The sequence below is a fragment of the Siphateles boraxobius genome, unplaced genomic scaffold (genome assembly GCF_051911475.1).
Source record: "Siphateles boraxobius isolate OS27281-9 unplaced genomic scaffold, OSU_SipBor_1 37, whole genome shotgun sequence".
In the NCBI taxonomy this organism is placed as follows: Eukaryota; Metazoa; Chordata; class Actinopteri; order Cypriniformes; family Leuciscidae; genus Siphateles; species Siphateles boraxobius.
In genome coordinates, this window is record NW_027508997.1 from 3,337,448 (window position 1) to 3,352,747 (window position 15,300).

The following is a 15,300-nucleotide window of genomic DNA, read 5'->3' on the forward strand; positions in this document are numbered from 1 at the left end:
TCCAACAATTAGCAACATTCTTCAAAATATCTTTTGTGTTCCGCAGAAGAAAGAAACTCACACAGATTTGTAAATGATGACAGAATTTTCATTTTTGGGTGAACTATCCCTTTAAACAAAATTTGCTTTACAAAACATGACACATTATCAGAGGTCGAAAAAATGTAAAATATCTTTTATTAATTTTTTCGCAAGCATATATATTCTAGTATGTTGATGTAAATATGTACGAGTAAAATGCTGCCAAACATTTAAATAGAATATAAAACGAGCAGAAATCAGCTGTGAAATAAAACAAGTTCAATATGTACTGCCATTTGGTTCAATATACAGGGGAGCATTTCAAGAGGGGGGTCATCTCACATAAAATGGAAAAATTGTGAAACAGTTTCATTGTAATAAATTATAAAATGATATGAACTTGTTTAGACTGCTTAATATAAAAAATATAATATATTTAAAATTAAAAGAAAAAATGCAGTGTTTTCATAACAGCTGGAACACAGGGAAGTGAGAGATACAGAAGATGAATTTACATAAGTTCTATTGCAAATAATATTTTAAATGTATCACAATTGTACACATTATTTTATTAGTATGATTTGTCTAAGTAACTTTAGGGCATTTTACGTACATTTTATTTGGGATGATTTATAAATTTTGCTCTTTTTTAAACACTTAATTTCTATTTTCAGTTACAGTTCTTTCTATTTTTTTGTACGTCTCACAGGTTTACATACAAATCACACCATTGTAGAAAAATAGACAAGACAGTGAAATATATAGGCTAACTGTATGTACATATGTCCAAATCAATGTTACATGAAACTTTTTTAAAAATCCAGTGTTTGGACAGTGTCAAAAAATTTCTGAAATGTTGAATTTTTTTCACGTGTGTGTGTGTGCATGTGTGTGTGTGTGTGTGTGTGTGTAGTATGCTCGTGTGAACGTGTAGTCAAGTGTATGTGGAACGTCTCTGTGTGTTAACTCAGAAGCGGTGCTCTCCGCGCGTGATGTGCGATGAGAACTCGTAGCGGTCCTGACTGCGGTAACCACACAGGTTGCACTCGAAGGGGTCTCGGAAGCCATGGCAACCCATGTGGATGGTGTACATGACGTGGTCCAGGAACAAAACTCTGCAATGGATGCAGCGATATGCCCTCAATTCTTCTCCCTCTCCACTCAGAACCTTAAACCCCTCCGAAGTCGCCATGCTCAGCTCCATACCTGCTGCCCGCAAGGCCTCGAAATGCCTCTGCTGCTCTTCTTTCACCACGGGCAGACCTCCGTTACGCATACTTGGAGCCATGTGATTGGTCAGGTAGATGAGCCCCCCTGCGGTCGCTCCCCCGCCTCCCCCGGCCGCCCGCTCCTCGTTGCTCTCGGTGTCAGTGGAGTCCTGGCCGCTGGGGCTGGGGGAGCCGTCCTTCTCCACCGAGGCTGATTTGGACTTGGACAGCAGGAGGAGGTGCTCGGCGGCGCTGTCTTTAGCAGACACGCCGTTGCCTTCAGCTGATTGTGTCTTGTGGAGGTTGTAAATAGGGCTGACCACCATGTCAGTGGAGCCAGGGGAGGTCTGAACCAGAGGCCGCAAGGACTCCGCTCCCAGATAGCTAATCGCACTGTTGATGGCCTGATCGATCACATGAGGCTGCATGAGCTCACCTGAGCCGCCCTCGAACGACAGCTCCGACAAATGATTCTCTCCTGTTGGAGAAAGACAAATGAGTAAAGGTTTTAACTCCGTTCTGAGAAATGGAAAATAAAAACTGATTGATTTATCTGCATCAACGGACCGACCTTTTTGCACCGTTACTGGTAGGCACAAATTCTGACATTTTACTTTTCTTTACAACTATTATTACTGTGGAAATGAAAGACACTTTGGAGAACTTCTAGGTACCTTTCAAAATGAACAGTTCTCAGAGGAACCGAATTGAGCTTTTGCAAGAACTAATACAAAAAACTTCATAATGGTTCATAAACTTTTTGAGACACAGTATTAAAAATAAAGGCTCCAAAAAGAGATTTCCACAGCAATGCCATTGAAGATCCATTTTAGGTTCCTCAAATAACTTTGCGTCTCTAAGTGCAAAGAACATTTTAATAATCTGAAGAACATTTTTCACAACAAAAACCTGCAATGGAAAGATTTTCATGGATGATTTCATTAAAATCATTGATGCCAATAATGAACCATTATTATGAAAATATATTTAGCAGTGCTCTCTTAAAAAATAAAATGTCCAAAAGGGGGTTTCTTCAACACTGCCTTAGAAGAACCATTTTGGGTTCCTGAAAGAACCTTTCAGTGAACAGTTCTTAAAAGGTCAATTTTTAAACGTTTAAATCCCATCTGACTAGAACACTTCCCGTAATGTTTACACATTAGGTCAGAAGGCGGAGAGTAGACGGTCTTTTGTGGCAGTTTGAACACATTCGACCACATGAACGTTTACACTACGAAAGCAACCCCGTCAAATGCATTAATGCATTGATAATGCATCTGATCCTCTGATAAAGTCAGAGGTATTTTCAACTACCTCTGAAAGGGGTCGAAAGTGGACAAGTTCAAAACGTTTTAGATCCCGTTTACACCTGTATTTAGCGTCGTCCACTTGTGATCCCATCAACCAAAACGCATCTTAATCCCAGGTGTAAACAGGGCCTTAGTGTGAAGAACATTTTATGGTCAAACTTCAGATTAGTGTCCAATTTTCACAATTAACAATGACTTTTGCCTCAATAAACACCTAATTACTGCTTATTAATAGTTAGTAAGTAGTTGTTAAGTGTAGGTATTGGGTAGGATTAAGGGATTTAGAATATGGTCATTCAGAATTAGGCATTAATATGTGCTTTAGAAGTACTAATAAACAGCCAATCTCCTAGTAATATGCATGCTAATAAGCAACTTAATAGTGAGAATTGGACCCGAAACCAAAGTTTACCCATTTTTTGTAATCTAAAGAACATTTTTCCACTATAAAGAGCCATGGATGTTAAAGGCTGTTTATGGAACTATAGATGCCAGTAAAGTTATTTATTTTTAAAGCACCTTCAGCAGGTTGCCTAGTTCTCCAGAGTTTTCATTTTTTACAATACTCTCTAAAACACCAACACAAAAAGATGAGAAATGGGCTTAGTAAGAAACCACATTATTCTAATAGTGCTTCATGAGCTATTGCTATAATAGCAAATGAAATCGAAGCTTAAAAAAAAAAAGCAATCAAAGAGAATGAAATGAGGGAGCTGCCCATCATTGTACGTCTCTGCAATTTCTTTTAGTCAGAGACATAAATGCATTTTGAGGATGATCTAACAGCTTCTGCGATATATACTGTACAATGAAAGCAAACTTCAACTCTTACCCACAAACCTCTGGGGCATAGAGCTCTTACGCTTAGCTACATTGTTAGCTATCCTGTCTAGCACCAAGGCTCGCTCAGATGCAGGCATGTCCTCCCTCTGCTCATTCTGGCTGTTCTCTTCCTTCACTATGGGAAGCAAGACAAAAACACCACGCATAAGATTCAAATGTCCGTATCTATCCTGAGCTCATCCTCTCACATGGTGCTAACTATAATATAGAATCATTCATTTACCAGTATCTCTGAGGCACACATCATGATTTTTATGTTTGTTTTTCCTTGTGACACTTTTTCTTACGCCCTGAGACTTTACGGGCATATATACATCTGCAAATCATTTCATACAATTGTTCAATTATGGCTCCAAACATCTGAATGGCAGTATTTGGCCAGTGTCACCATAAAGAACTACCAGAAGTTTACGTCCTCTTATATTCTACTTTTAAAGGTGACAATAAACCAAATTTAAGCCATTGTCATGGGTCAGCCACATTTCCATCTATTAAAGAATAGAAAACACTTAGAGAGCGAGAGAGAGAGATGGTATGCTGCCATTCACATACCTGTATAAATGCTATTCTGAAGGCCCATGCACTGCAGGTAGTTGTGACATCTCTCCTTATGTTCCTCCAGCGAGCTCCGCTGCTTGTAACTGCGCCCGCAGTATGCACACTTATGAGGTTTTCCAACTGTCAGTTAAAAATAAAAATGAAATCTACTCATTCACACTATACAATTTATTCATTGTGGTTTTAACTCAAAGTGATGCAAATCTGCCTAAAGTGATTCAATCAGTGTAGCTGTAGGTTAATGAAGAACGTCTGTCTCTTTACATCACGTCAGACTAAAGCATGAGTTACCCGAGTGCGTGCGCAGGTGTCCGGTGAGGGCGTCTCTGCGGCGGCAAGCATAGTTGCACAGGTGACATTTGAAAGGTTTCTCGCCAGAGTGCAGTTTGATGTGTCGGAGCAGGTTACCCTTCTGAGTGAAAGAAGCACCACACTGGTTGCACTGGAATGGCCTTTCCCCTAGGAGAAAGAAGATAGTGCATAACTCATGTGCTCTTGCAATTAAGATATTTTCATTTAAAATTACTACATAAGGCCTACTGCATGATGATTTAAGGAACAGTTCACCCAAAAATGAAAAATCTGTCGTTAATTACATCTCATGTCGTTCCAAACTTGTAAGACTTCCGTTCATCTTCGGAACAAAAATGAAGATATTTTTGATGAAATTTGAGAGTTTTCTGTCCCTCTGTTGACGACTACACAACTTCCACTTTGACGCTTCAAAAAGTACATGAAGAGATTGTAAAACTAACTGAATTGAGTGCTTTAGTCCAAAATGTTCTGAAGAGACATGATCGCTTTATATGATGAACAGATTTAATTTCTTTTATTCACAAATAAGCATTGATCAGAGAACATAAACAGAAGCTTAACTGAACCTGCTTGATGCACCAGAACAAACCTCATTGGTTCTTGAGGAAGCTCAAATGTGCTGCGTAACACGAGAATGAACCTCATTGGTTCTCACACGTCAAGTGAACATGCTTGAGCTTTCGTTTACATCAATTGATGTGTGAGTTGATCAATGTGTATATGTGAATAGAAGACTAAATTCAATCTGTTAATAATATAAATCGATCATGTCTCTTCAGAAAATTTGGACTAAACCGCTTAATTCATATGGATTAATTTTACATCTCTTTATGAACTTTTTGAAGCATCAAAGTTGTAGTTGTGTAGTGGAGGGCTAGAAAGCGCTCAAATTTCATCAAAAATATCTTTATTTGTGTTCAGACGATAAATTAAAGTCTTACGGGTTTGAAGCGAAATGATGACGACATCATTTTCATTTTTGGTTGAACTAACTAATAAGGGAACGACATTTTATTCAGCATATTCTCCTTTCTAGTGGTTCCAAAATGTACTTGGACAATTAATCCACAAAAATGTATGTGTCATTGATATCAGTATCAATATATTAAACTAGAATGACACTTTTCAAGCAAGGTTATAAATTATAAAGCAGTTGTACTTTTTGAAATTATGATAAAAAGATATATATTTTTAGTTTTCTAAACATTAATGGGACACCTGTCTGAAACTCTTAAAAGACAATTAAACGTATAATAATGGAACTAACTTTGTATACAAAGTTCCCTTTCGAACGGTCACTTCGTATTGCGTAGCTATACGCAGTGGGGGAAACTCCTTTTCCTCGATTTACTGAAGCCTTTATGTAAAGCGCATTTGCAGCTGCACAGCTAGAACATGAGCGTCTGGCTCGCTCATAGGCTGCGCTGCGGCAACTGCACATCCAATGGCGCAGGCGCCTCTGACGTGCAACCAATGAGATCACTCTGCGTCATACACGTCAGAGCCCGCCAAGGGGGCGTGACCTCAGTCTATAATAGTCCCCGAATTCGCCATTATAGCAGATTTTACTCCTTCAGCGACAAACTTCACGTCTCTGACCATTTATTGAGCCTTCGCCGTCGAACAAGCCTTCAGCCTGAGCGAGCTACAGTTCAGCAGACTACACATCTCAACCGTGTTTCTCCTGACGCCGTCTCTCCTGTGGCTATCCGGCGATATCCTTTTCAATATCTGTTTATTATGTGTTTATATCTGTATCAGCGTTGTTCCATATGCCTCGTGTTATGTGAGGCCTACGAACACGCGAGCTGCATTTCATGCCTGGGACTCTACCACGCAGAGAATGCACTCTCTGTCGGCGGATGTGCGGCCTGCGCGTGCATGCCTATCTCCGTGCTGCGAACTCGGCTAACGTTAGCTCTCTCTCGAGACGGCGGCGCCGCATCACCCGCGCTCCCTTCTCCGGCCCTACTTCAGCCGAGGAAGAAGAAGCGCCGCAGCCAACGGCATCCAGAGAGCACGGACGTTTGTGTATGCACGCCGGCCACGTCCCCGCGTGCTTCACTCACTCCAGCTCAGTCATCTCCGGTCCCGTTCGAGGGAGATCAGCGCCCCCCCACCACCACGTGGCGGGCCTCGTCTCTTTCGGCGGACCCAGCGAGGCAGGACTAACTCCGACGCTGAAATGCTTCGCATCCTAACACAGGCCGTCGCGGACCTCGAGCTCGAGTAGAACTAGCCGTGCTAGCTGGCGCCGACCAGCAAAGCCCGCGAAACAGGCCTCTCAGCCCCGCCCTGCGGCTGATGCCGAACGCTTCCCGCCAAAGCCGTCCTAGCACGCAAAGGAAAGAGAGGGCACGTGTCCCGCGCTTGCCGGACCACCCTCAAAGAAGCCAGCAAAACTTCCCACAGCCCCCTGTACAGTTCAGGCGGCTGGGGATTTTATTATTGTAAACAGGCCCGCAGCAGTGAGCGCGTCTTTGCAAACAAACGCCGTTTTCACGGCGACCCAAATAAAGCACACGAGCACAACACATGGGTTCACGGTCCCCCTTCACTAGGCGGCCCCTCCCTTGTTGTAACACTGACTTCCCCACACGCAAATGCTTGTGCAGTCAGTCCAACATTCAATGTGTGCACAAATCACAATATATGGGTTCACGGTCCCCCTTCACTAGGCGGCCCCTCCCCTGTTTTAACACTGACTTCCCCACACGCAAATGCTTGTGCAGTCAGTCCAACATTCAATGTGTGCACAAATCACAATATATGGGTTCACGGTCCCCCTTCACTAGGCGGCCCCTCCCCTGTTTTAACACTGACTTCCCCACACGCAAATGCTTGTGCAGTCAGTCCAACATTCAATGTGTGCACAAATCACAATATATGGGTTCACGGTCCCCCTTCACTAGGCGGCCCCTCCCCTGTTGTAACACTGACTTCCCCACGCGCAAATGCTTGTACAGTCAGTCCAACACTCAATGTGTGCAAAAATCACAATATAAGGGCATCAGGTCCCCCTATGTTAGGCGGCCCGTCCCAATCAGTGTGTCAAGCCCTAGCCACACGGGTTATAGCCTGGCACGCTATCCCCGATGTGTCGAGTTGAGTTATAAACGCTATAAAGCGAGGCAACTCGCTCCAATTCGCTCGCAGACCCCCAAAGTTTCAGGCGGTTCTCGAGACTTCGGTGAGAAGCAACGTGGGTCACATGCTTCGCACCGATGTACAGAATTCATTAGCAAAAGGGGTGATAGAATTAGTCCCCCCTGTGCTAAAACATACGGGTTTTTACAGCCGCTATTTTCTAATTCCGAAAAATGACGGCGGCCTCAGACCCACTCTAGATCTGAGACATTTGAACAAAGCTCTCATGAGACGGCCGTTCAAAATGTTAGCTATCAGTTTCACAAGCACAACACATGGGTTCACGGTTCCCCTTCACTAGGCGGTCCCTCCCCTGTTGTAACACTGACTTCCCCACACGCAAATGCTTGTGCAGTCAGTCCAACATTCAATGTGTGCACAAATCACAATATATGGGTTCACGGTCCCCCTTCACTAGGTGGCCCCTCCCCCGTTGTAACACTGACTTCCCCACACGCAAATGCTTGTACAGTCAGTCCAATACTCAATGTGTGCACAAATCACAATATAAGGGTATCAGGTCCCCCTACGTTAGGCGACCAGCCCCAATCAGTGTGTCAAGCCCTAGCCACACGGGTTCTAGCCTGGCAAGCTATCCCCGATGTGTCGAGTTGGGTCATAAACACTATAAAGCGAGGTTACTCGCTCCAATTCGCTCGCAGACCCCCAGAATTTCAGGCGGTTCTCGAGACTTCGGTGAGAAGCAACGTGGGTCACGTGCTTCGCACCGAAGTACAAAATCTATTAGCAAAAGGGGCGATAGAATTAGTCCCCCCCGCGCTAAAAAATATGGGTTTTTACAGCCGCTATTTTCTGATTCCGAAAAAAGACGGCGGTCTCAGACCCATTCTAGATTTGAGACATTTGAACAAAGCTCTCATGAGACGGCCGTTCAAATTGTTAACTATCAAACATATCCTCGCGCAAGTGCGCCCGGGGGATTGGTTTGTCACAATGGATCTGAAAGATGCTTACTTTCACATTCAAATAAATCCTCGTCACAGGCCATTCTTGAGATTCGCCTTCGAGGGCCGGGCTTATCAATACACCGTTCTGCCGATCGGTCTATCATTGGCACCCCGTACATTCACGAAGTGTATGGATGCAGCGCTTTCTCCTCTGAGATTTCAGGGAGTGCGCATGTTAAATTATCTCGACGACTGGCTGGTGGGGGCACAGTCGAGAATCGAGCTATTAGCTCACAGGGATTTGATTCTCGGCCATCTAAAATGCCTGGGTTTCACAATCAATGTTTCAAAAAGCAAACTAACCCCCAGCCAGAGCATGATCTTTCTGGGCACAGTTTTAGACTCGAGAGCTATGACAGCGTGACTCACACAGAGCGCGCGCTCTCCGTGCGAGCGCTTGCAGGCACTTTCAGATTGCGCGAGCGCGCGCCACTGAAGAAATTTCAGAAACTGCTTGGTCTCATGGCAGCAGCATCGCCAGTACTCCGCATGGGATTACTGCGCATGCGCCCGATGCAGCATCGGCTGAAACGCTGTGGGCCAACTCATGCATGGCAGTCAGGCAGCTTGCGCGTTATGGTGAATCACGGTTGTTTAAGAACCCTGATTCCCTGGCGGGCTCAGAACTGGCACCACGAGGGGGTGACAATGGGAACAATTTCCAGGAGGAAAGTGGTTCTTACAGATGCGTCCAACCTGGGTTGGGGAGCGCTGCACGAGGGCATGCCTGCATCCGGCCTCTGGTCGAGCACGGAGCAGAGCTTACATATCAACTGTCTGGAGATGAAAGCAGTTGGGTTGGCCCTGAAGGCATTTCTGTCGAACCTCAGAGGTCACTACGTCTTAGTCCGCACAGACAATACGTCAGTGGTGGCCTACATGAATCGCCAGGGGGGCATCAGGTCAGGGAACCTGCATGCGATGGCGAGAGACCTCCTCTATATGGGCACAAACCAACCTGAGCTCTCTGAGAGCAGCGCATATCCCGGGCGTCCAGAATGTGGGCGCGAATATGCTTTCATGGGACAACACTCCCCTCGGCGAGTGGTCCCTGAACCCACAGACGGTCAGTCTAATATGGAAGGTGTTTGGCGAGGCCGAAATCGACCTTTTCGCCTCGAGAATCAACACCCACTGCAAATTGTTCTTCTCAAAGAACAGGGACGCGCTGGCCCATGTCTGGCCCAACCGTCCCTTTTATGCCCCCCCCCCCCCCCCCCCCGTCTCGATGATTCCACAAGTCATCAAACGGGTCAGAGAGAGCGGGTGCCCAGTCCTTCTGGTGGCCCCTCTCTGGAAAATCAGATCGTGGTTCCCGGAACTAGTTCAGTTATCGGACACAATCCCATGGCCTGTCCCACTGAGGAAAGACCTCCTCACACAGGTGAACGGGACATTGTGGCATCCGAGACCCGATTTATGGGCCCTTCATGTTTGGCCCCTCAACGGGTACCCAAGGACCTTCCTGAGAAGGTTTTAAGCACTATATCTGAAGCCAGGGCCCCGTCGACTCGGCGCCTGTATGCTTCAAAATGGTCAGGTTTTTCCAGCTGGTGCTCGAAAAATCAGGCTGACCCAGAGTCATGTGTGATATCAGTGGTTCGCTCATTCTTACAGGAGCTGCTGGACGCGGGTTGCTCCCCGTCCACGCTCAAAGTGTATGTGGCAGCCATAGCAGCACATCATGTTCTGACGGCTGGCCAGTCACTGGGAAGAAACGACCTGGTCGTAAGATTCCTGAAAGGTGCGAGAAGAATGAACCCCTCCAGGCCTCCGTCTGTGCCGCCTCTGGACCTCTCCACGGTCCTGGGGGCTCTGAAAGGTCCGCCTTTCGAACCGCTCCAATCGGTTGATCTAAAAACCCTCTCGCTGAAGACCGCTCTCCTTATGGCGTTGGCATCTATCAAACGAGTGGGAGATCTGCAGGCGCTCTCTGTGAGCCCTGCATGTTTGGAGTTGGGTCCAGATGACTCCAGAGTCATCCTCAAGCCCAGACATGGTTACGTTCCTAAAGTGCTCTCAACACTGTTCAGAGCACAGGTGGTGACATTATCAGCCCTCCCTCCTTCTGCAGAGGATGGAGAGGTTAATCTTCTCTGCCCTGTCTGAGCGCTGAGAATCTATCGGGAGCTTTCTGCGTCTTTTAGACAATCAGAACAGCTTTTTGTCTGCTTTGGTGGTAGATCCAAGGGGGATCCAGTCACTAAGCAAAGACTGTCTAGATGGATAGTGGATGCTATTTCTATGGCTTATACCGCAGCGGGTCAAGTTTGCCCTATAGGTATCAAGGCCCATACGACCAGAGGTATGTCTCGTCATGGGCTTGGTCATCTGGCATTCCCATTAGTGATATTTGTGATGCGGCCGGCTGGTCCTCGCCTTCCACATTTATGAGTTTCTATAATAGGGAAGTGCCTTCCCTGCAGGCGAAGGTGCTTTCGGTATGATTAAGACCCGTCGGTGGCTGGTCTTGTCATATATTACTGTGCACTATCACATTCACATATATATATAAAACCCGCTGCTGGCTGGTTGTATTCATGCATAAACCCGCTGTTGCCGGTTATATTTACATATATATAAAACCCGCTTTGGCCGGTTATATGACATATATAAAACCCGCTTTTGCCGGTTATATTCCATACATATATAAAACCTGCTTTGGCCGGTTATAATTTCATATATAAACCCACTTGACTGGTTATATGTTCATATACCAATAACCCCGACAGTGTCTGGGTTCATTGGTGTAGTATGTTGGGTTATTTCTAACTGATGTGTACTATTTTAGACCTGACGGTGTTCGGTCTATTTATACATAATTATGCGGTTATGGCTTGTTCTGTATGCTCAGGGGCCTGAGTTGCAGTGGCAGCCAGTTACTCAGTGCGGCGTTTTGCATGGCGTCCCCACTGCGTATAGCTACGCAATACGAAGTGACCGTTCGAAAGGGAACTACTCGGTTACTCACGTAACCTCAGTTCCCTGAGTTAGGGAACGAGTATTGCGTAGCCAGCCGCACTATAGTAACATGGCAAGTTGTCGCTTCAGTCGTTAAACCTGCTATAATGGCGAATTCGGGGACTATTATAGACTGAGGTCACGCCCCCTTGGCGGGCTCTGACGTGTATGACGCAGAGTGATCTCATTGGTTGCACGTCAGAGGCGCCTGCGCCATTGGATGTGCAGTTGCCGCAGCGCAGCCTATGAGCGAGCCAGACGCTCATGTTCTAGCTGTGCAGCTGCAAATGCGCTTTACATAAAGGCTTCAGTAAATCGAGGAAAAGGAGTTTCCCCCACTGCGTATAGCTACGCAATACTCGTTCCCTAACTCAGGGAACTGAGGTTACGTGAGTAACCGAGTAGTTATGCTATGTATGCTATAGCATCGAAACTGTTATTGAACTGAGTCAACACTGAACTGACTTGAGATGAATAATGACATTACTGTTATAGGCCTAGCTGAAATTAAATTAGTTTCATAATGGAATCTGCAACATTAACACTGTTATTTTCCTGTTTATTACCGTGAAGCTGCTTTGATAGAATCTGTAGCCTATTGTATAAAGCGGTATAGCCTATATAGTTTAGTGGTAGCCTAGATTATATAGATATAGCCTATAGATGAATTTACTTGAAATGTAAGTAGAACCTGACTTCATACATCCACAAAAAATTATAATCCGTTGTTTAAAAGTAGGCATTATAGCAACAACAACAAAAAAAGTTTCGTGGCCTCTTTATATATTTGTGTGATAAAGTAACCTAGGCTACAAATGAAACCTGCATGGTCAAATAAGAGGCTCGGCATGCTTTAACCTGTATAGCAGTTACATAAACGCGTGTATAGTTCTATCAAACTGTATTTGATTAAAGCATAGAATGCCAGCGACAAATGGCCATGTAAATGGTGAGTGTCTGAGATGCTATAACGTCCCTCTGAAAGCAAAGCTCCGCTGCAGTAGCGCTATTACTCAGTGAATGCGGGGTCACTGTCCTACACGGCTCCAGCGCGCTGTTACATCTTCAACAACGCAACGCCTCGCGCCAAAGCTCAATCAAACACGCCAGTGGAATCCCGCGCGTGAGCGCCGCTCTCCGCTCCGCGCGCGCTGCCTGGCTCGCGCCCTGATCGAACAAGAGGCTTTCAGACGCTGCCTGCCAGTTTCGTAATGCTCCACTGCCTGGGTCAATTTGATCTGAAAATCTCATTTTTTCCTCTTCTTCAGCTCTAAAATAAGAGCGGCCCATCACAATGCAAATGCAGAGCTCATTTAAATAAAGTGAAGGAAACACTTTGTGTTTGAGAGCCAGTCTTCCTGATCAGCGCCCCTGGAATAAACCAATATCCAGCTCCTCCGAATGTTGTGGCATTCTCAGAGAACGCTATTAATACTGCGCTCTCTTCAAAAGCCCTATAAAATAAGAGTCACCAGTGAAGCAGCAAAAAGACGGAAAAAGAAACTCATTAAAAAGGCATTTCAGGAGCTCGGTGCCTCCTGCGAATATTTTGATTTAAATAGGAAGCACTTCATTATATCTTTTATTATACGTTCTTTTCTGAATTTACATCAGCCAACTGTTCCTTTCTTCCATTTTGAGTTTCATTATTTTGTCAGTGAGGAAGTTAAGTGCCTTTTTGAAAAATGTTCTCACCCACTGGTTTAGCTTCATTGCAGCGGAATATCAATTTGAGAAAGGGAGAAAATAACTAATGCTGAAATAATTGTCATTTGAGAGAGGCGTCTTCTTGGTTAGTTCTTGGATTGTCATAAAGAAAACTGAACAAAATGTCACATTTTTGTTATGAAAACATACACACATCTCATCATTGATCATCATCATATTAATTAGGTTACAGGTGAGTCTTTAAAAGGATAATTAAGCCAAAAATGAAAATTCTGTCATCATTTACTCACCCTTATGTCGTTCCAAATCTGACTTTCTTTCTTCTGCAGAACATAAAAGAAGATATTTTGAGAAATGTCTCATTTTATTTTTTCCATACAATGGAAGTCAATGGCAACCAAAACTGGTGTCCCGCAGAAGAAAGAAAGGACCACTTTATATCAGTTGTCTACTATGCATTTGTTTTTCTGCACTTTTTTCAACATTTTTTCTGCAGTTGAGGTTGGTTTACATTTAGGGACAGGTTTAGTGGTATGGTTAGGTTTAATAGAGGGTGCAGAAATGAATTACAGATGTAATTAAGTATAAACCCAATGGAAAAAAACATGTTTGTACAATTGCTGTCAAATCGACATAAATTTAACATAAAAGTTTTTGTTTATATAATATATGAGTACATGAGTTTGTAATGGATATATATATATATATATATATATATATATATATATATGCACACATATATTATATAAACAAAAACCTTTATGTTAGATGCGATTAATCACGATTAATTGATTTGACAGCACTAAATAAGTCCAATGTCTCTAATGATTCATTAAAAGTATACATAGTAGTTAAAGACACTTAATATAAAGTGGGTCCGAAAGAAAGTTATACAGGTTTGGAACAACATGAGGGTGAGTAAATGATGACAGAATTTTCTTCTTTGCATAAACTATCCCTTTAATGCAGACATGATCCAAAAAAATGCTGTCCTAATGTTCTAAAAACACATCGCAAACAGCATATTGAAGTATTCCGTCTTTATTAGTCATTTACATCAACTTGCATCCATTCAAGTCAAGCAGTACAAATCTAAAACAGCTACTTTGCTTTGCTCTGGTTTCTAATAAACAAAAGGATGGTTACATTTAAAACACATCCGGCGTCTGTCTCTATCCTGCTCTCAACCTACCCAGCCCTGCACCCTGTCAGCTGTGAGTGATAGTAAAGGAGGGAAGAGTAGATGGCAGTTGTGCTTACCAGTGTGACTTCGCTTGTGCACCATCAACACATTGGGCCCAATGCAAACTATCCCACAGATATCGCACTTCAGCTTCCCGTTGGGGAGGCGGATGCCCCCGGCCGTGGGGTAGGCGGCCGGCTTGCTGTCAGGGCCTGCGTGGGAGCCGTTCAGTTTGGCCCCCGAGCCATCGAGTACGCGCAAGTCCTCGGCTGCACATTCCTCTGCCTCTCCATTCATCTCACAGGTCAGCCCGTTTTCCTCGTCACTCCGAGCCTCAACTTTTATATTACAGGCTGGAAAAGAGGGTAGTGGGCCTGTTAGGTAAAGTGGCAGGCTGGGTGGTTATTTTCTCTGACTCGGTAACTACACCGCCATCTTTTACCAAGTTCTACAAACAAAAAGTGCACCTGCAAAGCAACTAGTTTCTTATCTATGTCTGATTATCAGCTTTTGTGTGTGTACGTGCAAAAACATCAACTTTTATTGCTTTAAACACATTTATGAAATATCAACCTGACATTAGAGAACATTAACCGCATTTATTGAATATTTTCTTCTGTAGATAATACCAGAATTGGGAGGTAACTAACTAAAAGTAGTGACTCTCTTACTTAACATTTTCAGCTGCTACATTGCTGCTTAAAAGAAAAGCACACGCAGCTTTGTAGTTGAGCAAACAGACAATAATCCAACATGCTTTTGCAAATGTGTTTTTTTTCTTTCATGTGAAGCTTTATGAAGTCTGACTCAATTGATCGAATCAGATTGTTCTAATGATTGATGTTTCTTTACAGTCATATAATTTCTTAAACAAGTTTTTAACAGGCACTGTCCTCCTTAAATAGCTTTAAATGTACACTACTGTTTATTAAAAGTTTGGGATCTGTAAGTTTAAAAGTTCAAAAATGTTTTTGAAAGAAGTCTCTTCTGCTCACCAAGGCTGATTTATTTGATCAAAAATACAGTATAATCAGTTATATTGTAAAATATCATTACAATTTAAAATAGCTGTTTTCTATTTGAATATATTTTAAAATGTAATATATTCATGTGATGAT

At 43.7% G+C, this 15,300-nt stretch overlaps 1 protein-coding gene across 8 annotated transcripts in view; it reads right to left on the bottom strand.

Annotated features, from left to right (window-relative positions):
• Nucleotides 1–154: 154 nt before the first annotated feature.
• The window catches only part of ikzf1 (IKAROS family zinc finger 1 (Ikaros)), a 31,281-nt gene continuing 16,135 nt past the window's right edge, over nucleotides 155–15,300 (bottom strand). For 2 of the 8 annotated variants that reach the window (XM_077197058.1, XM_077197063.1), the window contains 6 exons: nucleotides 14,260–14,535; nucleotides 13,290–13,322; nucleotides 4,232–4,399; nucleotides 3,935–4,060; nucleotides 3,372–3,497; nucleotides 155–1,707 (listed from right to left, as the gene is read on the bottom strand). In XM_077197058.1, the coding sequence (XP_077053173.1) occupies nucleotides 989–1,707; nucleotides 3,372–3,497; nucleotides 3,935–4,060; nucleotides 4,232–4,399; nucleotides 13,290–13,322; nucleotides 14,260–14,535 (1,448 nt within the window). In that variant the 3' untranslated portion in view covers nucleotides 155–988. The remainder of the gene's footprint in view (nucleotides 1,708–3,371; nucleotides 3,498–3,934; nucleotides 4,061–4,231; nucleotides 4,400–13,289; nucleotides 13,323–14,259; nucleotides 14,536–15,300) is intronic. The other 6 variants (XM_077197061.1, XM_077197065.1, XM_077197060.1 and 3 more) reach the window with 5 other exon arrangements.